The 22,493-nt window shown below is 50.4% G+C and overlaps 1 protein-coding gene across 3 annotated transcripts in view; it reads left to right on the forward strand.

Annotated features, from left to right (window-relative positions):
* Positions 1–3,333: 3,333 nt before the first annotated feature.
* The window catches only part of IL16 (interleukin 16), a 101,058-nt gene continuing 81,898 nt past the window's right edge, over positions 3,334–22,493 (forward strand). For all 3 annotated transcript variants that reach the window (XM_055326006.1, XM_055326007.1, XM_055326009.1), the window contains exon 1: positions 3,334–3,825. In XM_055326006.1, coding sequence (XP_055181981.1) covers positions 3,786–3,825 — 40 coding nt within the window. In that variant the 5' untranslated portion in view covers positions 3,334–3,785. The remainder of the gene's footprint in view (positions 3,826–22,493) is intronic.

Raw genomic sequence — 22,493 nt, forward strand, 5'->3', positions numbered from 1 at the left:
CCACCCAGCTGGGTGCCCAGGCAATTGCTTCTCACAGCCACTCAGGGCACTCCCCTCCCTCCGCATCCAGCTGTCTGGAGCTCCCCAGGAGCACTGGCACGTTCAGGCAATTCTGGGTACCCTCTCAAGGCACAGGGAACTTTCAGCCACACTCCCTCTGTGGGAGCACGTGTCCACTCCCGTAGGCATTTTGTGTGGGAAGTGTGTCCTCTCTTGTCTCCCATGTGCACTGTGTGTCTGGTTATCAATCAGGAGGGATCAGAGTGGGGGCTCCTTCTCAGGCCCCCATGCAGATCTTTGAACCCCAATCACCTCCACTTGGGCAGATCTTTTATCTCCTTTTGGATAAGAAGACAACCTTTTTCTTCTTAAAGATTTTATTTATTTGAGAGAGAGAGAGAGAGCATGAGCAGAGGGGAAGGTCAGAAGGAGAGGGAGACTGCCCACCAAGCAGGAAGCCCAATGTGGGGCTTGATGCGGAACTCGATCCCAGGGCCTCAGGATCACGACCTGAGCCAATGGCAGATGCTTAGCCGACTGAGCCACGCAGGCGCTCCAAGAAGGCAACTGTTCTTTCATCATCACATGGTTTTTCCCAAATCTGTGAGCTTATGTAAATACTGTGCTTCGACTCCTCCAGACTTTGCTGTTTGTAGTCAAAGGCAAGCTTTCAGGATCGAGGAAAACAAAATGAAAACAAACTCAAGCATAGTAGTTTCCGATTGTTGCTGTAAGAAATCACCACAAAAGTGGTGGCTTAAAGCAATACAAAGTCATTATCTTGTTGTTCTTGGGGTCAGAAGTGTAGAAGGGTCTCCCCGGACTGTAGTCAAGGTATTGACAGGGCTGTGTTCCCTTCTGGAGACTGGAGGGGGAATCCATTTCCTTCTGGAGGCCACCTGCATCCGTGTCACATGGCTGCCTCATGGTTGCATCTGTGGCTCATGGCTGCATTCATGGCTCGTGGCTGCACCTGTGGCTCGTGGCTGCATCTGTGCCTGGTGGCTGCCTTTGTGGCTTGTGGCTGCATTTGTGGCTCGTGGCTGCATTCGTGGCTCATGACTGCATTCATGACTCATGGCTGCATCCGTGGCTCATGGCTGCATCTGAGCCTCATGGCTGCATCTGAGCCTCATGGCTGCATCCGTGGCTCATGGCTGCATCTGTGGCTCGTGGCTGCATCTGTGGCTCATGGCCCCATCCTCTGTCGTCAAAGCTGGCACTGTGGCTTCTCAAACTCTGATCCCTCTTCTGCCTCTCCCTCTCACATTCATAGACCCTTCTGATTACATGGGTCCCACCTGGGTAATCCAGGATAATCCCTTTATCTTAAAGTCAGCTGATCAGCAAGTTCATTTCCATCTTCAACCTTAACTCCCCCTCCAAGCACCATAACACATTCAAAGATTCCTCCTACATGATGTGGACCTTTAATGTAGAGGCAATAATCTGCCTACCACCCCGAATAAAAACTCTTTTGTCAAAGGCTTAATTCATATGATCAAAAGCCATGACTTTCAAAATTATAGTCCTCACTATCAACTTGACAAAATCTACTTAGGACTAAGTTCTAAAGCCAGTGACTCAATTAAAAAATTATTTTTTAAAGTGAAATTATTATTATTATTTTAAAAAGATTTTATTTATTTATTTATGAGCGACAGAGAGAGAGAGAGAGAGAGGCAGAGACACAGGCAGAGAGAGAAGCAGGCTCTACGCAGGGAGCCCGATGCAGGACTTGATTCCGAGTCTCCAGGATCAGGCCCTGGGCTGAAGGTGGCACTAAACTGTTGGGCCTCCCAGGCTGCCCAGAAAAATCATTTTTAATTAAAAATTTTTCTACCATGCTCTAGGTGGTATGAATGGAAAGCTATGGTTGCTCCCTGAATTGTGGGGGTATCAGCAAGGACACTGGGAAGTTCGTAGAGGAAAACACCCATAATTTTACTTCTCCAAATTTAATCTTCTTTCACATCTATAGAGCATACACTCTGCAGTTCGCACCCTATTTTTTTCATGAGGCAATATAATGCAGACATCTTTCTATGATAGTAAATCTTACCTTATCGCATCATTTTAATTTCTGCAAAGCGTTCCCTGTTTACGTAGCCCTGACTCTCTGTGTTGCTAAGGCCGCGTCCTGCTAGGAGGCAAGGCCAGGTTCTGGTCCCCGCGATGCTGGTGACAGAGCCCCGGTGTCCTGCGGCTTCGGGACCTGGGCTGTTGCTTGGTTGCTCAGGGCCAGGTAGGGCGGGCATCGGGGCCACGCCAGCCGGGATCCCAACCCTCATCCCAGGATGGGGATGACTGTCAGGGAGCTGTTCCTACTCCAGGTGCTGACAGCAGAGGTTTTTCTGGCAACCTGTGGCACTGGTCTGAAGAATGATTATTTATGGGAAAACGTGGGGTGTATGTGTTGGTAGAGGGACCATCGTGACCTGGGGGTGGTTTGAACACAGCGGTGGTAACTCGGGAGCCTTTGACTTCAAGGACCTGAGCCGTGGTGGCCTTGACCCTGGTCCAGAGGCTGTCGGCAGTGGTGGCCATGGCTGGGGCCTAACCTGGGAAGACTGGGGGCTCTTGGCAGGTGACAGGTAACCCCGGACCTGGACCAGGTCTGTGTCGCTCGCTTCCCTGGTGGGTTTTTCTCCCTATCTGATTGATCAGGCTTTCCTTTCAGTCCAATCATCGATGTCTGCGTTCCCAAAACCATCACATTCTTCCCCAGCTTCCAGCTCTGACTCTTTGCCCACTTATTGTATATTCTTTTGGTCTTTTCGGTGGGGAATCCAAGGATTTATATAACCCGGCAATCAAGTCGGTCACTTAAAATAATAGTACATCTTGTCCAAGTCTAAAAATAAAATCTCCTGGTATGAGAAGGCAAACAGGGGAAATTGGGTACAGTGGGCAGAAAACATTTTTACAGCCCAGTTAGCCAGGGCTCGTGCCCACTTTTCTTTTATGCTTGCTTGTCCCGACTCGGGCGGGAGTCAGAGTGCCTTCTGTTTGTTCTGATGAAAGGCAGCCTCCACCTTCCCCGGAGCCCAACTGCCCTTCTGGGGACACAGGCTGCATTCACCACCAGCCGCTCTGCCCAAGCCCTTAGCAGATTTTATGAAAGGCGTTTTCACTTGGATTAAACAGGCGCTGTGTTTGTGTGGTGTGTGTGTGTGTGTGTGTGTGTGTGTGTGTGTGTGAAGGAGAAAATGAATCACTTCAACTTTGGGCAGAGATTTTAGGTGTTGTGTTTGTCCCTTGCAATTACATAAACACACCAGAACTCATTTAAAAAAAGAAGAAAAAAAAAAGTTGGGAGGTGGGGAGCCGAGTCCAGTGCTCGGGATGATCTAAACAGTTTAGCACATTTTCCATACATTCGACCTCAGAGAGGGTTGTGTTCAGTCCGCTCCCAACAGAGTCTGAGTCCAAAGGAAAGTTTGAGGTTTTACATTTCTGTTTGTGGTACAGGAAAAGGCTTATGATCTGAGGGCTTGATTCAGTGAAATAACATTGCCTTCATGAACATTTGCTTCGCAAGAAAGGCAGGGGTTGGAAGCAACCGTTGTGAGACTTTAAAGATTTGCTGGCAGAGGGAAAGGGATTTTTTTCCCTCCCTCCCTGCCGGGGGGAAAACCAGTTCTAACGAGGAGCTACTTCGGAGTTTTAACTCCTATTCAAATATTCCCTGCCCAGGAGCTGCCGGTGATCCCCGGGACTTCTCAATCTGGCTGGGGCTCTGAGGGGCTTTTTGGCTCAGCCCCATCCTCAAAGCCCTGCACGGCATGAGTTTGCAGAAGAGAATCTTCCCTCGGAGGGAGAATGGTGAGTGCAGCTTCTTCTCGGGGGCTCTTGGGGAGCTGGGGATGGAGGGCTTGCCTCTTCTTGACATCCTCCCGGAGGGGTATGGAAAAGCATGATTTTGATAATGCCATAGAGCGTGTGTGTGTGTGTGTGTGTGTGTGTGTGTCTGTGCGCGTGCGTGCTCGCCCATGTGCGTGCACGTGTGGCGCATCAGGACACATCTCTGTCTGTCTGCATTGTCCTTGCAGAGCTGCCTGTGTGCTCTCTAGGCTGTTTGGCAGAGAGGTGACGGGTGCAGGCAGGTCCCCCGAGGGAATGAGAACAGCCGGGGCGGTTGGCTTTTATGAGCCCTCACTTCCTCTGTGAGTGTGGCTCTCAACGAGCAGGGGCAGGGACATCAGTATCTAAATGGGCAGCTGTCAGGGTCCCCACCCGCTGAGCTCTGGTCCCAGCAGGAAACAGGACAGGAGAGGGAGCTGCTTGGTGTCTGGGGAGAATGGAGCAGGGGACCATCTGAGCCTTGCAGAGCTGGGCATGGGGAGGGCAGAGGTGAGGCTGGGAGGGGCCTGAGTCCCCCGGCCAGACTCCCTGCCTTCTTACAGGGACAGCTCAGTAGATCCGAGATCATTTCTTCAGCCGACCTCCTTTTGCTCTGGAAACACAAATAAACAGGCACCAGGGAGGGTTTTAACCCCTCTGCCCAACGTTTAAAGTTAACACTGGCAAAGCTTCAGCCCTGTTGTAACTTTGGCACCAGAGAGTAAACACATGGTTTTCTTTAAAAAGGGGGAATGAGACAAGTCAAAGGCACACTCTGAGTGTTCCAGCTCCAGGGAGATATGGACGATAGAGCCAGAGCCCAGAGGCCAATTGGTTAGGTTGCATCAAAGCATCTCTGAAGTCTGAAGGAGGGCAGTGGGACGTGGGGACCAAGAACCAGGCTGTGGGGTCCAGCCACCCGGGATGCAGTCTTGGCGCTGTGATGCACAGGCTAGTTGGTTTTGGGGAAGGCATTCAACCTCTCCAAGGCTTGGTTTCCTCCTCTGCAAAACGGATATTGGGAGTTCATTCCTACCTCTTGGGACTATAGAAGCAATCACGGAGATCACACATGGAGATGGCCAGAGCATCGTATGAGTGACACCTAGAATAGGGCAGCACCTGTACATGCTCCTCCCCTATGGGGCCACGGCAGCCCTCACAGAGCACTCAGGGCTTGGGGATGGAGGGAGCCCTCCATGGCCAGGCAGCCATGCACCCTCTCTCTTGCAGCCAGGGGGCTAGCCTTCGGAATGTCTCCCTTTGGCTATGGACCACATGGGTGCATTTACTGGGGAGTCGTCAAGGGCTGGGATTGATCTGGTATTCAGTAGGTGCTCAATATTTGGTGAAACCATTTTATTTCTGGGGAGGTCTTGCCGCTTCGTGTCCCTGGCCACATTGCCATGAGTGGTTGGGTTTCCTGGTAAGCCTCTGAGACAGCAATTCGTGTAGGAAGGTCATTGGAGAGTGTGTTTGGGGACACCATCTGTGTGTCCTTCTCCCAGAAGGAGAAGCTGGGCAGGATGCAGCTATGACCCAGCTGATCCCATGGGTTTTGTATACCTGCAATGACCCATCATGCCTGTGGGTTGCCCTAGGATCAGGGCACAGCCTGGGGCAAGGCAGCTGTCTTCAGCAGAGGGTCATTCTTGGAAAGAGACTCTGACTGTTACAAGTGGCTCTTCATCAGCTGTGGAAATAAGCACCTTGGTCCTGGGTCTGGGAGCTAATCTGGGAGACACCCTATAATGTCACTTAATAGTGATAGTCCCTTTCTATGAGTTCAGCTGTAGGTAAATTGAGGGTTAAATGCACAGACACCAGTCCAGTTAGATCCTTACAGTGCAATGTGACCTGGGGAAGCCCGTTTCTGCACCAGGGGCCTCACTGTCCCTGTCTAGAAGGTGGATGAAGGCTGCTGGAGGAGAGTTGCCTCTAAGAAGGCTTCTAGTCCTGCCATCTCACAGGTACACATTCTGAGCACATGACGTAGCACTCGCTTGTCTACCCAACCAGCGGTCACATGATGTCCTTTGCAGGTGCCTCCTTTCCTTCAGGTGGAAATGGAATCCCAGGACCGGGGGACCCTTGTGCCTCTCCATGACTGGCATGGGCAGGGAGGGTTTGCAGAGGGAGGCTCTGTGTGGGGCTGGAGCATCAGGAGTGGGGTCTGTGATCAAGGAAGAAGTAAAGCCACGCAAGGGACTGCCATGCTTCTTTGATAGTTGAGAGCTACGGGGTGTCACCCAAGACAAGTGTGGATGTACTGAGTCTACCTTATTGCCCTCCTCACCCTACCACCCATTTCCTATTTCTGTTTCAAGCTGCAAAGAATGAAGTCACTTTCTCAAGCATTTAGAACTCATTGTCAGCCATTTATTTAGAACATTCTAGGCTGGGATGCCTGGGTGGCTCAGGTTGTGATCTCAGGGTCCTGGGATTAAGTTCCATATTGGGCTTCCCACAGAGACCCTACTTCTCCCTCTATGTCTCTGCCTCTCTCTCTCTGTGTCTCTCATAAATAAAAAAATAATAAAATCGTTTTAAAAAAAGAACATTCTAGGTTGCAGGCACTAGGCTGGGTTCTGGGGATCTAATGGGTGTCACGAGGCTGGCCATTTACGCAGACGTGTGTAAATCTACAGAGAAAGAGGGTTAGGTGCGTTGGGGTGCTCTGATGGGGAACTAACCCAGTGGGTCAGGGGGGCTTCCCTGCAGGGGTGCTGTTTGAGCTGTTTTCTGAAGGATGTGCAGGAGTTGGGTGGGGGTAGGGGTGGGGAAGCAAGCTTTAGGTAAAGGGAACAGAACCTCGTAGGGCAGGGATGAGAAAAAAGAACTACCTCAAATCTCACCAGCTTATGAGCCACTGTGAGCATTTTCAGTATACACCCACCTGTCTGTTTTCTCTGCAGCATTTAAGAAAAATAATCATGGTGACTTGTTAGCTCAGGAAATACAAGCTTGTGCTGGAGGGGAGAGGCCTCAAGACCCTCCTCTGCGAGCATGAGTCACTCACCTGTGTTCCCCACACCTGGGGCGCCGGCCCCCAGGTGCACATCCCGGAAGCGTCTCTGTGACACCGGCCTCTCTCCCTCCTGAGCATCCCGCAGCACCAGGCACAGGCTGCTTTGACCTTCCCCATGCCCCTGGGAGGTGAACACGGTTGTCTTTACTTTACAGGTGAATAGCAATGAGGCAGCCACACAGAGTCGACCGAGGCAGGTCTGTTTCTAAAGCCCGTGTCCTCGGCGTTCTGTAGGTCCTGTGGCCGAGCCGCGTCAACGGCGACCCTCACATGCACGCATCCTGTTCCTGGACGGTGGGGCTTGTCGGTTCCTGCAGAGTTAGCCGAACCTCCAGCTCTCTGGCCCCAGAAACCCACATCAGATGCCTGTGCCACAACTGGTTTACCCATTCCCCAAATCATGGATTCTCGAGCTTGCTCTCAATTGCATTTCTTCCAAAATATTACAATAAAAAAGCATTCAAACATACAGAAAAGTGGAAAGAACTGTCGTCAGTGGGCACACCCCACTGCTTTAATTCTCCAAGTAACAGTTTACTCTACTTGTCTCATCGTGTGTCCATCCATCCTGTCGTCTGTCTGCCCATCCATGCACCCATCTCAGTTTTTGGATATGTTTCCAAATAAGTTTTAGGCATCACTACCCTTCACCTCTAAACACTTCAGTGTGTATGTAATTAATCTGAGTTCAGTATTTGCTCACTGTTCTTTTTTGAGATAAAGTGCACCTATGCTGAAATGTGTGTATCTAAAATGTGCCATTCTATTGATTTTGAAAAATGGACACAGCTGTGTAAGACCAACTCTGGGCACGATGCAGAACTTTGCCCCCAGAAAGCTCTCCCAAGCCCCTTCTCAGTTGCGTTTGGTATTTACTAATGATATATGATGTGTCACTAAATTTAAACATGTAGTTTAATAACATACAGTACCTGCTTTGTCCTGCCTCGGCCACAGGGGCAGAACCGAGTGCCGGCTTAGGCTGAGGCCCCGAGGGAGCCCCACCCAGCAGCAGGTTAGGCTGGGCAGGAGGGAGGATGCTGGTGCTGACGCAGGGTGTCTCTGGGCATGCGGTTAGGGCTGGTGCTCTGGGGTCTGAGAGTGGGCTTGGTACGAGGCCAGGACAGAGGAGATGGAGCAGGTGCCCTGTCGTGGGAGCTGGACCCTTGGCTGGTGGGGAGAACCATGGCAAGGCTCTGTGTGCGTACATAGGTGGGTGCTGGGGCCTCACGTGGGGCCTCCGTGATCCTGAGTGAGGGTGATGGGGGCCAAGCTGTTCCCACGAGAGCTCCCGTGTACTGCATGCAGCTGCGCAGATGGGCCCAGGCACTGGAGGAGCGCGTGCCTCTTCCACTGAGATGAAGGCGGAAGCAGCCAAGGAGGATAGCATTGTAGGAGGGATGTGTGCTCTCAACTGTCTGACGTGCTAGGGTGGTCTGGGGCAGAAACGGAGAGGGACTGAGGGCAGGGATCTGGCTCCTGCCCCGGCCCTGGGGTCCTTCTATCCCTCTGGCTGTGGATGGCACTGGGTTCACTGTGGGTGATGGGATGGGGAGGGCAGAAGGCAGCGCTGGTATTTGCTGAACCACCACCAGGTGTCAGGTGTCAGGTGGTGAGAGCATTCGCAATGAAGTCTTCTTTTTAAAAAAAGATTTTATTAATTCACGAGAGACACACAGAGAGAGGCAGAGACACAGGCAGAGGGAGAAGCAGGCTCCCTGTGGCGAGCCTGATGCGGGACTTGATCCCAGGACCCCAGGATCATACCCTGAACCAAAAGCAGATTCAACCACTGAGCCACCCAGGTGCCCCTGCACTGAAGTCTTCTAAAACGCCTTCCACAATGTGGAAACTTGTGGCTCAGCAGAGGGGGTGGCTCACCCCTGGTCACACAGCCAGTCAGCAGTATCCTGGGGCTGAAAACCAGAGCCCTGGACTCCCGGAGCAGGGCAGCTCCTGTTTCAGTGAGTTCGGGGGAATGACAAGGAGGACTTCCTGGAGGAGGTGACTCCAAGCCAAACCTTGCAAACTGCCCAAGCGTTGGCCGGGAGGCAGGGGCCTGGGAGTTAGAAAGGGCAGCGTGGCGTGCGTGCCCCGAGGTGCGGAGGTGGGAGGAGGCGGGAGCCTCTGGAGGAACATCAGGCTCTGGGGGAGACAAGCCTGTGACCCCGGGCAAGGATCTTACATTTTTGCTTATTGAGTCAGTCATGTCATGACAATAACAAATTAAGAAAGGAAAGTAGGGATTTCTTCATCTTTACAAATGTTGCTTTCTGAGGCAAGGCAGGAAGCCACGCTCCTCAGATGGTTGTGTGGGCAGACAGGGGGCAGCGGGGTCCGGCTGTCCTGCTCCATGGAGAGGGAAGGGGCCAGGCACGCTGGTTGGGGGACCCCTGACGTCTTGTCAGAGATGCAGAAGACAGGGGCTCGGCTGCTTCCGCACCCTTCTAGGAGGGCACACCCCAACCAACACAGCACAGCCGTCCTGCCAAGGCCCTGCTGCGTGGAAACAGCCGCTCCGGGGCCCCCTGTGCTGTTCGTTCTTACCTGGCCTTTTCCGGAGGCCAGGTGGAGGGGAGGCGTGCTGTGCCAACAGTCCTCATCTTGGCCTCGAGAAAGCACCACCAGCACGGACCACTCCCTCCCGCCGTGGTGCGTAACCCTTTCTGAGCCCACCCTGTGCTGGGCGGACTGGTGTGGCTAGGGATTTCCAGATGGCTCAGCTCGGTTTATTTACTCAGCCTGGGTTTGTGGATGGGCTGCCTTGGACTCTGTTGTCAGATCGCCCTGGGTTCAAATCCTGGCTCTGAGCTTTGAGAAAGTTACCTGGCCGCCTTGCTTCTGCTCTGTCCCTGGCCTCGGCAGGGAAAAAGGGATAACCCATGGCACCCACTGCACAGGTTCATCGTGGGGCTGGAGCCTGTGTCGACAGCGCTCGGCACGGCGTAGGGCCTGCAGGAGGTGCGTGCACAAAGTCAAGGCTGTATCTCCAAGCTCTCTTCTTTCACACCGTGGCCGTGGATGAAACCATGTGCTTGTCAACCCACAGGATTATTGGAGCTCTTAGAAATAGACTCTCTTCCCTCAGAGAGACATTCCCACTGTTTCTTAATCTGTGAGCTTCAGGGAACCGGGACAGAGAGTGAGCACGTTTCTTAAGTTCCATTTAAATCTGTACCTAATAGGATTCATTTGATTAAGAAAATATCTGTAAGAGCTCTTTGTAGGCTCTAAAATACAAACAAATGTAGAAGCTCATTACATGGCATTAGTCACTTATTTATTCGTTCAGCTGTGGGTTGATTCATTCGGTAAATGTTTATTGAGCCCTTATGGGCCAGAAACGTCCTAGAGCTGGGAACCTGCAGTGAACGAAGCTGGAGATCTCTCTTTGGGGCGCTTGTGCTCTGGAGGGGATGGAGGTGGTACACAAGGTCCCCAACAGGCCAAGAACACCTTCAGATAGTGACAGGTTCTATGAGGAAGGAAAAAAGGGGGTGTAGTAGGGAGTGCCTGGGCACTAGTTTAGATGGAGTGGACAGGAAAGGTCCCATTTAGGATATGAGAATCTGGAAGCAGAGAGCAGTTTGGACAAACACATTACAGTGACAGGGACTCGGCTTGTTCAGGAAAGGGAGGACGAACAGGGGCGAGGGCATGTCAATCTTTTGAGACATGGTAAGGCACTGGGATTTGATTTGTAAAAAGCAATGCAAAGTCTTGGGTGAATATGTGGGGCACAGGACACTTTTACTGGAGCAATACACTTTTCCATACAGTGGTGTAAGGGCGCACACAGGACATAACCCACCTACCAAATCCCACAAAACTGTGATGGGTTATTTTGTAGAAAGGAACATGGAGACCCAAGCAGGAACCAGAAGCCCAGCTGGGAGGGGAGCAGCAGGGCCATGGAGTCAGGGCCCTGGCAGTGGAGATGAGAGGAAGGGGGTGCAGTAGGGGTGTCTCCTGCCAGGAGGGCCAACAAGAATGGCTGATGAATAGGGTGGAACGTGGAGGGTCAGAACTGGGGTAGATCAACAGTGCTGCTCCTGGTGTGAGTTTTGGGCATCACCAGTCAGTCCCCAGGTGGAGATGCTAAGCAGGTGGCAGGAAAAAAGAGTTCCTGACTCAGAAGCAAATCCAAGGCTAAAGACATGGGTTTGGGCATTGTTGGCACAGGGACGGCCTGCATGCCAGCGGGATGGGCTGTGGGCCCCGGTTCTCATCACACTGCATATCAGCAATGGCTATGACCCTGAAAGGGTGCCAAGCCCAGAATGGAGAAGTGAGAGAAGGCCAGAGGGAGAGCAACAGGGTCTACATGGAAGTCAGTGATAATTGTTACAGCAAGTAAGACCTCTGGGATAGTCCTCAGGGCCTCAACTTCACAGTGTGAAGAACTCCGGAGGGTTTTTAAAGAATACTAGGTAGGTCCTTCCTTGGGCCCAGGGGAGCAACTGCTGGATTGTCATTCCCATTCTGCAGAGGAGAATTAGTGAGGCTCAGGAAGGGAGTGGCCTAAGCTCCCGGAGGGGGCAGGGCAGAAGCTGTGGTCTCCCCCCTGATGTGACTCCAACCACGATCCTCTTGATTTGGCTGCTTTTTGACCAGAACAGATGACCCCGTGAACGCACTTTTCGTTTTGCCTTCTGAATATTTTGACTTGCTATAGCAGATATGTATTACTTTTATAATTAAAAAAAAAAGAGGGAAAGCATCAGAAGAAAATGTGGACATCAAGTTTCAAAAACAAAATAAATCGAAACATCATGGTATAAATAGAACTCATGGTCTAATCCCAGAAGATGCCGGCTCTCCACGCAAACCTGTGGGAAAGGCCTCCTGGTCAGTGGCGCTCATCCTGAGCCTACGTGCAGAAGGGTCTGGTCACTTTCAGCCATGGCGTCAACATGCTCCGTGCATTAGTTTACAGTCATTGGTCGTGATACTCTGGCTGGCATCACGATGGCTTGAAGATATCTGGGCTCCACCGCTGGAAGGACAAGGTGCACAGCTTTCCCCTTGGAATGTTCGCCTCTTCCAAGACCTCGTGGGCAGTGTCACCCGTGGACGTATCCAGAGGGTGTGAGGCACACAGATGGGGGTTCATGTGCTGCTCGGCTGCCAGCAGCTGCGCGCCCCAGGAAGGTGAGCTGCTCCTTCCCCGAGTCCTAGTTTCTCCATCTGTGAAATGGCAGACGTAGAATCTGCTTCATAGGGTTGATGACAGGGCAGAAGGAAGCTGAGTGCTCATCCACGTCTAACACATGGACAGACGTCTGCAGATGCCTGCCAGTCTTTACGTAACTGAACATGGGGACGTGTGTGTGCGTGAGCGCGAGTGTGTGCGGGTGCCAGTGCACAGAGGCGATCGCATGGAGGTGAGCTTCAGTTTTCATGCTAAGGGGAGATTAAAATGCAGACGGAAGGTGCACATGTGCATTGTTGCTGGGGGGTCCTTCCTCTTCTCTTGGCCCATCCCTTAGGAGCACTGTGCTCATCCCATTTGGCAGATGAGTGAGCTAAAGCTGAAACATGACCACGATCCCATAGTAAGACCTTGGCTGAGTGAGGTGTGCCACCAGCTGCCCCAGTTCGTCCTGCCTGCTTCTTCCTCTCTTTCTGCTGGCACACAGCGAGCTGGCCTGTGGAGTGTTAGGCAGCGATGGGGAGTCTGTCCTTTTTCTAGAGGAGGTCCTGGAGGACACAAATGCTATAGTTTCCACCCTATGTCAGTAAGGATCTGGGCAGGATTTCTCCTACACTTTGCAATGAATTTGCCTTCTGAGAGGTAAGCAAGACAGCTCATCCGATAGTAGGACAAAGTGGGAACTGGATTCAGGCACAGGTGATGGGGGGCTTAGGCCTGGTGTCTGAGGGAGGCTGTGGGATCTGGGAAGGGTGAGGCTGGCCTCTAGAGGCCTGGGATACTGTGTCAGTCCCAGCCTTTCTGCCAGACTGTGAGCCCTAGGAGCTGCTGCCAGCTGCACTACACCCGGGAATGGAGAGAGTCTGTGTGTATGAACAGAAAACATGGCACTGACGGAGGCCTCCATTCCCTGCCCTTGAGAAGTTCCTCCACTGCCCCCGCCCCAGACTCAGTCCCTGCAAAGTGGAACTGTCCCCAACACCCACAGACAAAGACAGCTCTGTCTCCAGCATGCATCCATGCGACTGTGGGCCTGGCTGCCCTGGCAGCAGCTGGTCCTCTGCAGCTCCACGTTGCATTCCAAGGGCTTCCCACGGGTTGCACCTACACGCTCATTAAAGCCCCCAGCGGACCCTGAGATATTTGCTGGTGAGCGCCGGAGCACATTCCATTCTTCCGAAGAGAGGGCCACTCAGACATCCCAGCCTGGCGCACACCAAGAGCTCACAGAGGCTGTGCCGAGGACGTGCGTGTGGGAGGCTCTTTAGGGGGCAGATGGGCTGAATGCCACCTTAGAAGGGGACATGTGGGAGGAAGCACCCTGGTCACAAGGCAATCATCCCAAGGGGAGAAACAGAAGTGCCTTGTCCCTTTGTGCTACGGTGCTCCACATGTTCTGTGTGCATCACGTCCTAGGTCCTCACGCTTGAATCACCTGGAGGGCTTGCCGAAGCAGAGCGCCAGGCCCCACTGCACAGCCTCTGATTCAGGAGGACTAGGACACAGCCTGAGAATCTGCATTTCTAGCCACCGGTGCTCATCCTGCTGGCTTGGGGACCAGACTTTGAGAAGCACTGAGTTGTATCAGCCCCTGCTCCTGAGAACCGGTTTTTTATTTTAGGGACAGAGAGGCAATGTGGTGCCATAGAAAGAGCATGGGCTTTGGTGGTGGGCAGATCTGGATTTAGGCTCCTGGCTGGGTAACCTCAGGGGAGTTGCTGAGCCAGTGATGGGCTGTGACCCAAGGGCACCAGGTCTTGGTGTTCAATGAATTTGTGTGTTGTGATTCTTTTCACCTGTAAGATATGTATGATAGTATTTGCTAGATTGGAGGCAAGACTGTGTGAGCCGATGTTTATGTAAAGCTCCTTGCAGCACGCCGGGCGCAGTATACACCCCAAGTAATGTTTCATACCTTCCCAGCTTCCAGCCTCTTCTAGGTTGTCCAAGGAAGGCTAAGCCAGGAACAAGGAATCTTGCTGGGGTCCTGGGGTTCTGGACTGGGCTGGCCTTCTCTCCAGCCCAGCAGATGGTGGACTTTGTTCTGGGGCTGAGCTTCTCAGTGCTGGCAGCCTCCCTATCGGACCAAGGTGTTTCGTGTGGAGAAATCAGATGGCTCAGGTCGGGAGTCTTTGAGCAAACTGTGCCAGGTTGGACACATTTGCCCTGAGTCACCTACCTGTCCAGAGCAGGTGGTCAAGGCAGCGTCTGACTCAGAGCCTCAGAGCCTGGGATCAGACCCAGAGACTGGCCTCTGTGTGAGGAAAGAAGTCTGTTTCTCATTCTCCCCCAGCTCCAACCCAGGTGGAAGCTCCAGGTTGTCCCGGGTAGGTGGTGTCTCTGTCTCTGCTGGGCCATCGGAGAGAAAAGTGAGAGGTGGCAGCCCTGGGGAAGGTGTGCAGGGAGGTAGGTGGGCCCACGTGGTGAATGTCCTTCAGGCTCTGTCCAGGAGACTGGCCTCTCTCATCTGTGTGGGGGAGGGTCTTGGTGCTGGGGCTTAATGCCATATTTGGAAGCTGTGCTGGGGTGGGGGCACAACAGAAGCCAGAATGCTTGGGTGGGAGTCGTGTGCCACCATGGCGCCCAGTGATGTGAGGAGGAAGCAGCTTCGGAGGCTGGTATGGGGGGCAGGGGCTTCCTGTGTCCCCTGTCCTTGCTCTGCCTCCCTGGGGCTTCTAGGTCTGGGCCATCCGGCCATCAGCTGGGACCTCCTCTTCCTCGGTGCAGGGGCTGCAGCAGAAGCAGAGGGTGGGAGAGGGTGGGAGAAAGGGGGAGGCACCCGGAGGAGGCTTTCGCGCTGCTGCCAGCCCCTCCTCCCCCAGGTGTGTGGGGAGCTCAGGCATCTCTGACCTTGACCACAGGAAAGGCAGTCTCTCCGCCAGTCACTGCACTGTTGGAGTCAGTCCGCCACTGATTCCCAGGGCAGGTGGTTCGTGGACTGATGACCTTGCTTGCTGCTTGGTTGGAGGATGTGGCAACCCAACTGATTTCCTCGCTCTCTGTCCAAACAGGGAAGCATCCATCCCTCCTTTTCTTGATGGATGAAATCACCTCATTTCAGGCTGAGCCCCTCAAGGGCAGCACTTCATCCCAGAAGCCCAGCCCTGAGGCTACCCCCTCTCCCCAGGGCGCCTGGGAATGAGAGGAGCCTTCCACTCTAGCCCTCTCTCTGGCTGTCCCCTCATGTCCTGCAGTTAAGTGGTGCTCAGTGTTTACGACCCCAGTGGAGGGTCCCTCCAATCTGCCAGATGGGATGGGTCAGGAGCTGTGAGGGTGGGCCAGGCACCTCCGTGAAGCCCCTACTTTAATTTTTCAGGTGCCCAGTGATGCTCCTGCCACATCCCTGCCCCCAGCTGCCCTGGTGCATCTTTCTGCCCTGGCACTCCACTCAGTCTCTGTGTGTGGCATGTTGTTGGAGCCTCTCAGTGCCCTGGCTTAGGTAGTGTGTCCCCAGAACGGAGAGATGAGGTGATGTGCCCAGGATCACTTGGCTAGAAAGTGGCTCTCCCAGGACATCAACCCTTCCAACCCAGTCTCTGAAATCTATACTCAGCTGCTGTGCCACATGCCTAGCAAATGTCTGCATTGACTAAGCACAAAGATGGTCTTACCTTTACTGGATGAAATTGTAGGGGTATAATTACTCAGAGTAGGTGTTTTCTAGCTCTTCCTATCCATAGGAACCTCTTTAGAGGTTCTGAAATCTTTCATGAAACATGTAAACAGTCAAGACTAGAGTCATTCGCACAGCAGGCGGTCAGGGAACGTGGGACCTGCCCTTGGCAGCCTCACCTTCTCTGGGGCCCAGGTGGCCTCGGGGCTTGGCGGGGGGAGGTGAAGCAAGGAGGGTGCACTCAGAAATGAAATCCACTCACCAGCACGATGGGGGTCCTCATTCCTTGATCCCCTATCTCATCACCTGAGTTGGCAATTTGGTCCCTTTGCTTCCTGGTCACACTCCTGGGGCTCCAGGGCCACCAAGAGATTTGCTGATACGAAGACAGCAGGGTCTTTTAAGGCTTTCTCCCTTTGTGCATGCGGTGCTCTCAATGTGAAATGAGTTCTCTCGGCACCGTCTGCCTTCCTTCCTCTAGGTAGGAAACTCTCATTCGGCTTTCCAGCCTCGACTCATGGGCCAATTCCTTGGTGAGGCCATTTATCAAGTCACTGCAGATGGTAGCACTTGATTCAAACCTGTATCATAAACGCGCTGCACGAGGAGCCATCTCCACCGACACATCCATCTTCTCCAGCGGGCTGTGAAAGCCCTTGCCTTCCTCCTCCACACATCACCAGTGACACACAGTGAATCTCAGGAAGCTGTCTGTTGCCTTGATAAGTGAATAACAGCATCGACACAACCTTAACTGTAACAGTTTCGTACCTTGTATTTACACTGTCCATTCAGGCTGGCAATAAATTTTCCAAATGTAAGGTGTTTTTTTTTTTTTTTTACCTAAAAGACACAAATTAGCGCAGATAGCAACATACTCATATCCAGGGAGGCAAACTAAACAAATAGTTCTGAGAGCTTGGAGTGTGGTTAAGAAGACAGCTTGAAACAAGAATGTATTTCAAGCTTTTCTCTTGGATTCCAGCTGAAATAAGGACAAATCTCTGTTGTCCTGTGAGCCAGGCAAGGTGCCCTGCATACCGCTGAAGTGCTGAGGGTCTCAGCAGCAAAGATTGCAGAACAGAAAAGGGGCGAGGCACCACTTGGAGAGGAGCCCACGGGGAGCTGCTACGCTCACCACACTCGGAGATGCTGGAGGGCAGGGTGTGCGCTGGGTGTGCCGCCCGGGGCTGGCGGTGATTCCACACGGTGACCCCGGCACTGGGACCACCCACAGATGGGACTCTCCATAGGACTTGCTCTGGCTGAGGCTTGCAGGCACAGCTGGCCAGAAATGCTCTATGGCTCTTATAGCAGCAGGGACATGGCTGCTCTGCCAGTCAGCTAGAGGTGGGCCCCCCAGACACGCTCTCCCAAAGGTCCTGAAGCTGTCCTCACTGCGGGGACAGCCAATACTAGTGCGCGCTCCCTGTGGCCCCTTCCTCTGGCAAAGCAAATCTAGAGCACACGTGAGCCCCTTCCTCCTTCTTCCACCTGTAACAAAAGGAACAGGGGCTTTCACAATCCATCCCAGCTCCTAAATCTGCGTGAAGACAAGCAAATGCAGTGAAATCGCCCTGTTCACACAAAAAGTCAGTGGCTCAGAAGAATGGAGCTAAGTAAGAAATCACAGCAAATACTCCCGTGTGAAATTGTTTTTGGGAAATCAGAGAGCACTTTAGAAGAGAGGTTTTCAAACACAACCCACTTGTGCATTGGAACTCAATTTAGTGCTTTGAGACCAGCATCGTTTTAAAAGAAAAATAAAAGAATCGAGTTTATCAGAATGCATCAGGTCCCAGGCGAAATCCATTTTATACTATCTCTGTCATGTTTTTACTTGACTACATCATGGTAAGGGTATTGTTTCATAAAACTTCTGTTTTTGTTATATGTATTTATGTACACAGTGTGTTTGTTTATAAACATTTATATACATATACAGCTTATATGTGTATGTGGTATGCATTCTGATGTAAAATGTAAATTCTTATGGCAAGAGAAGATTTACAAAGTTTCATGAGCCAATGGGTAGGATTTGGAATGGAGATGTGTAGGGAGAGCATTTTAAGTCCAATCTTCTCTTCCAACATGGTGGCCTTTATCTGTGGCAGAGATTGTAGACTAAGTTGGCCATGAGTTCATCTCTTTCTCTTCCTGCCTTTTCTTAAATGGATCAGAAGAGCTAGAGCAACAGAAAGGTTGGGGAGGGCAGGCAGGCCCCCAAGCTCGCGGGCCTTTCGTCTCCTTTCTTCTCCTTGGCCTCTGAGCACACGTGGCCAGTCCAGCCAGGCTGTGGTGGACCAGCCCCAGGAGCAGGAGACTCCTGGCGTGTACTGGAGCTGTGTCTTGGCCATCAGCTCCCTCCTCTCCGTGCATGGAGCTGATTGTCAAATGCAGATATTACAACTGTGTCTGTGTGCATGTGCATGTGGGTGTGCTGAGAGAAATAGAAATAATCTTGAAAGAGACGATATGTAATCTCTTACCAAAATGCAAACCCAAACCAGTCATCTTACACACACACACACACACACACACACACACACACACACACACAGGCAGGCAGCTGTTGGACCACAAAGTCTGAAAAAGTCTTGCAGGCCAAAGACTCTGTGACGAGCTATAGCTGAGATTTGCATTTCCATGAATCTCCTCTCGGTCCTGTTTGGAGATGATCAATGTCAATTTAATGCCCTTGCAGCTGTGTCCCCAGGAAGGGGTCTTGCTTGTTCACTTATGTGCGTGTTTTGAGCACTTTCCCAGTTCTTCTGGCAAGTAGGTCCTCCTTTAGGGTTGTGTGTTTTAAATTTTTGTGTTTTTTCCCCCCTTTCTTCCTTCTTAGGTTGTAATTAAGGGAAGTATATGAATTTCTTGCAGATTTATTATATTGCCACTTTGTATTTTAATTTTTATAAAGTTTTACTTCGGGTAAAAATGTGATGCTTAGTCAAATATGGTGACCAGTTGTCCGCCACCACCCAGCCTGCCCTTCAGAAATAATCCCTGATGACAGTTTGGTGAGGATTCTGAATTTTTCTATTTCCACACACACACACACACACACACACACACACACACACACACACACTGTCCTGCCATACATTTTTTCCCCCACTTCCGTGTAGCACAAAAAGTCTACCTCATTCTTCCCCATGCCTGAAGAGTGTTCCATGTATCTTCATGGTCAAAACAATGACACAGAAGCATGGACAACTCACCAGAATTTTCCTAGGGATGGGGTTACTAAGTGGACCATCTATTCCCTGGTAGAGGTTGCCCAGGCAGTATCTATAAGATGTTTGGTTCAACTTTATACATTTTGTCTGACCGGAAGCACATTCACACGTTAAATGAAGGCATCCTCTGTCATTCAGTAAGTATTTACTGAGTGATTGGTGGGAGCCACCGACTGAACGGGACCTAGTGTCCATCTCTGAGCATAGTGGACAAGCACCTGCCATGGGTCAGACTTGCTTTGTACCACGGGGAGAGCAGGTTCTCAGAGAGCACAGACCCAGCCCAAACTACAGCACTGGGGGTGCAGAGAGGGGTGTGGATTTACTCTGAACAAATGTTATCTATGGATGGGCATGAAGAGTGATGGGAATCTGTCACAGTCAAGGGAGGCAGAGGGCAAGTGTGGCATGGGAATGCGCAGTGGGGCCCGCGGGCTGGGGGTGGAGGACACTCAGGAGTCTCACAGGCTAGTGACACAGTGAGGGTTACAGAAAGCAGTGCAAGAAGGGCCAACCCAGGGGGATCCCTGGGTGGCTCAGTGGTTTAGCCCCTGCCTTTGGCCCAGGGCGTGATCTTGGAGACCCAGGATCGAGTCCCACGTTGGGCTCCCTACATGGAGCCTGCTTTTCCCTCTGCCTGTGTCTCTGCCTCTCTCTCTCTCTCTCTGTATCTTCCATGAATGAATGAATAAATAAAATCTTAAAAAAAAGAGGGCCAACCCAACAGATGATGCAGGAGCCAAAGCCGAACCACAAGGACTCCTGTCAAGTTAAACCTCAGTTGTGTTCTCAACAGGATTCTGAGATGATGCAGGTGAGAATAACTACCTCAGAAGCAACGGCGTGTCCTCCCCTCCGCAAAGCCACTTGGTCTGAAGCACAGAGACTGGGAGGTCAGGTTCCAGGAGGAAGACAAGGCAGCATGCTTGGAAAGGACACAGAGGAAAGATGGAGTCTCCGATATCGCACTCAAAGATTCTTGATAGAGCTGCCAGTGGTATAAACACAGAGTGTGTAACATCTAAGCCATGGAGGATGATGAGGAAGAGTGAATAACTGGCCTGGGAAGCAAGGAAAGGAGGCCACACAAAGAGAGCAAGACAAGGTGGAAGGAAGGTGTCTCATTTCAGATGCAAGGCATAAGGTTAGACATTAAATATGTGTAATCTCTGTGAGGGATGATGTAAGATATGAGGTTATACAGCTGACCCGTGAACAACGTGGGGCTGAACCACGTGGATTCACTTCTATGTGCATCTTTTCTAATAAAGCATACAGTATGTAGTGTAAATGTATTTTCTCTTCCTTACAACTTTCTTAATCACATTCTCTTTTCTCTAGCTTCCATGATTATGAGAATACTGTCTATAGTACATATAACATACAAAATGCGTGCTCATCAGCTGTTCATGCTGTTGGCAGGTCTTCCGGTCAATGGTAGGCTGTGAGTAGGTAAGTTTTTGGGGAGTCAAGAGTCATACATGCCCCCAACCCCCATGTTGTTCCAGGGTCATTTGTATATTTAAAAAAAAGGAAGACTCCCAGGTTCAGCTTAGAAAAAAAATTTTAAAAACTAAAAAAAACCAAACAAAGCACATTTTCCTCACAATCTAGTTACATCCCACTTTTAAGAGTCACGATTTAAAACAAAATTGCATCAAGTGAAAAGTACAGGGATGGGCATCCACGGAGCAAATGCAGGTGAAAAGGAAGTAGGGTAGCAGTGTTAATTCTGTGAGATAAAATATTGGAGTAAATCAAGAAGTACCTCTCACAAAATGATAAAGAGAAGAACAACATGACGGAGACACGAACATCAGAACACTTTATGCTCCCAATGAAGTCACTGACATATACAAAACAAAAATGTTTGGAATATTAGAAATATGGTGTCAGATTTGAATGCACACCAGTCAAAGCTTTATCAAATTAATTAGACGAAATGTAAGTAAAGAAATCGAGGTGTTGAACTACGTGATTTATAGGGTTGAATACATATGTATTATATATATAATATATATGTATGTATTTTTATGTATGTATTTTAATATCACATTTGGACATATTCATCTTTGAAGTTCCAAACAGAGAGTTCTAATTCTCTGGAAATGTGCACGCCACATTTTAAACACTTAGTCACATCACATACCGACTCGGCAAAGTAAACCTCAATAAATTCCACCAAGTAAAAAATGTCCAGGACACATCCTGTGGCCACGATGCAATTAAACTGGAATTTCCTAATAAAAAAAAATTATAAGAACAGCAAGGCTACATCTTGGAGATTTGACCAGGACAAAAGCCGAAGATACGACCAGGACAAAAACCAGTTCTTCCCCCGAAGAACTGAGTCTAAGTTGGAAACCAAACTACACTCACAGACCATTAATGAAACAGCTAGAATGTCATATTTCAAAATTCATGGGCTTGCGACCACAGGGACATTTGGAGGAGAATTTCGGGCTTTAAATAATGATGATGGTGGCAGGACTGGTGATCACAAGTAGCCAATAAACTGTGTTCAGGGGTTGACATCCGGTATTTTAATTTATTCTCACAAAGTTGCTGTGGGATGGCTTCTACAACCATCCACATTTTACGAATAATGAGACAGAGTCACAGAAACGTCAAGAAGATGTTCAGGGTCAGACACTTAGCAAATAATTTCACTGGGATTTGAACCCAGGTCGAACTGCCGAATGGCATGCTGTCCTCTCTGAAATAGAAAGAACGGATTTGAGGAAACCAAATATTAAGCGCTAGAAGGTAGAAAAAAGAAACTTATAAGAAGCACGGTGGGCAGGGGGAGTAATAGTAAGATGCAAGCGGAAATAAACGTAATGGAAAGCAAACCAAAAAGAGTAGATGTTTGCACTGGTTCTAAGGAAGAGCCCTTTGGAAGCTCTGATGGCACCATCTCCTTCAGTGAACGCAACTCAAAGCAGAGAGGAGGGTGACCAGGAGAGCGCGTGCACAGAGTCCTGGAGAAAACTTTGCAAGTTAATGGGCTATTCATGCTAATAAATTCAAAAATCAAGTGATCAAAATCGACAAAGGAAAAGATTTTAAAAAACTGAATAGTCCAATAAGGAGAGTTTCAAGGAACCGCCTCAAAAGTGATGCCAGGACCAGAAGATTTAATGGAAACATTATTTTAGGCTTTTACTAGATGTATTTTAAACTATCCAACTATTTCAGAGGGTAGGAAGGGATATCGACCTCTCAAATCTTTTATAATGCCAACACAACACAGGACAACAGGCTGTTTCTGTTTGTGAACATAGATACAAAAATCCCAAACAAAATACAGGCAAAACAAGTCCAGGTAAAAGAATTGCATGTTGTGAGCCAATGGGACTTGAAACAACACCAGAATACGGGTGGCCCGGTCTTATGAAAGCCAGTCATAGGTTCCTTCCCACAGACAAACCAGAAGAGGAAAGATAGACGAGAGTGCCAAGGAGCTGAGGCAGCATTTAATAAACAACACCCATTCTTGGTGAAAATGTTTCCCAAGTTACAATTAGTAGAATATTTCTTTAGCATAATAAAAAATCATTTTATCTTGATAGAGCTGTCAGTGTCCCACTTACCATAAAACACTTCAAGAATTTCCAT

This window comes from Nyctereutes procyonoides, unplaced genomic scaffold (genome assembly GCF_905146905.1).
Source record: "Nyctereutes procyonoides isolate TBG_1078 unplaced genomic scaffold, NYPRO_anot_genome, whole genome shotgun sequence".
NCBI lineage: Eukaryota > Metazoa > Chordata > Mammalia > Carnivora > Canidae > Nyctereutes > Nyctereutes procyonoides.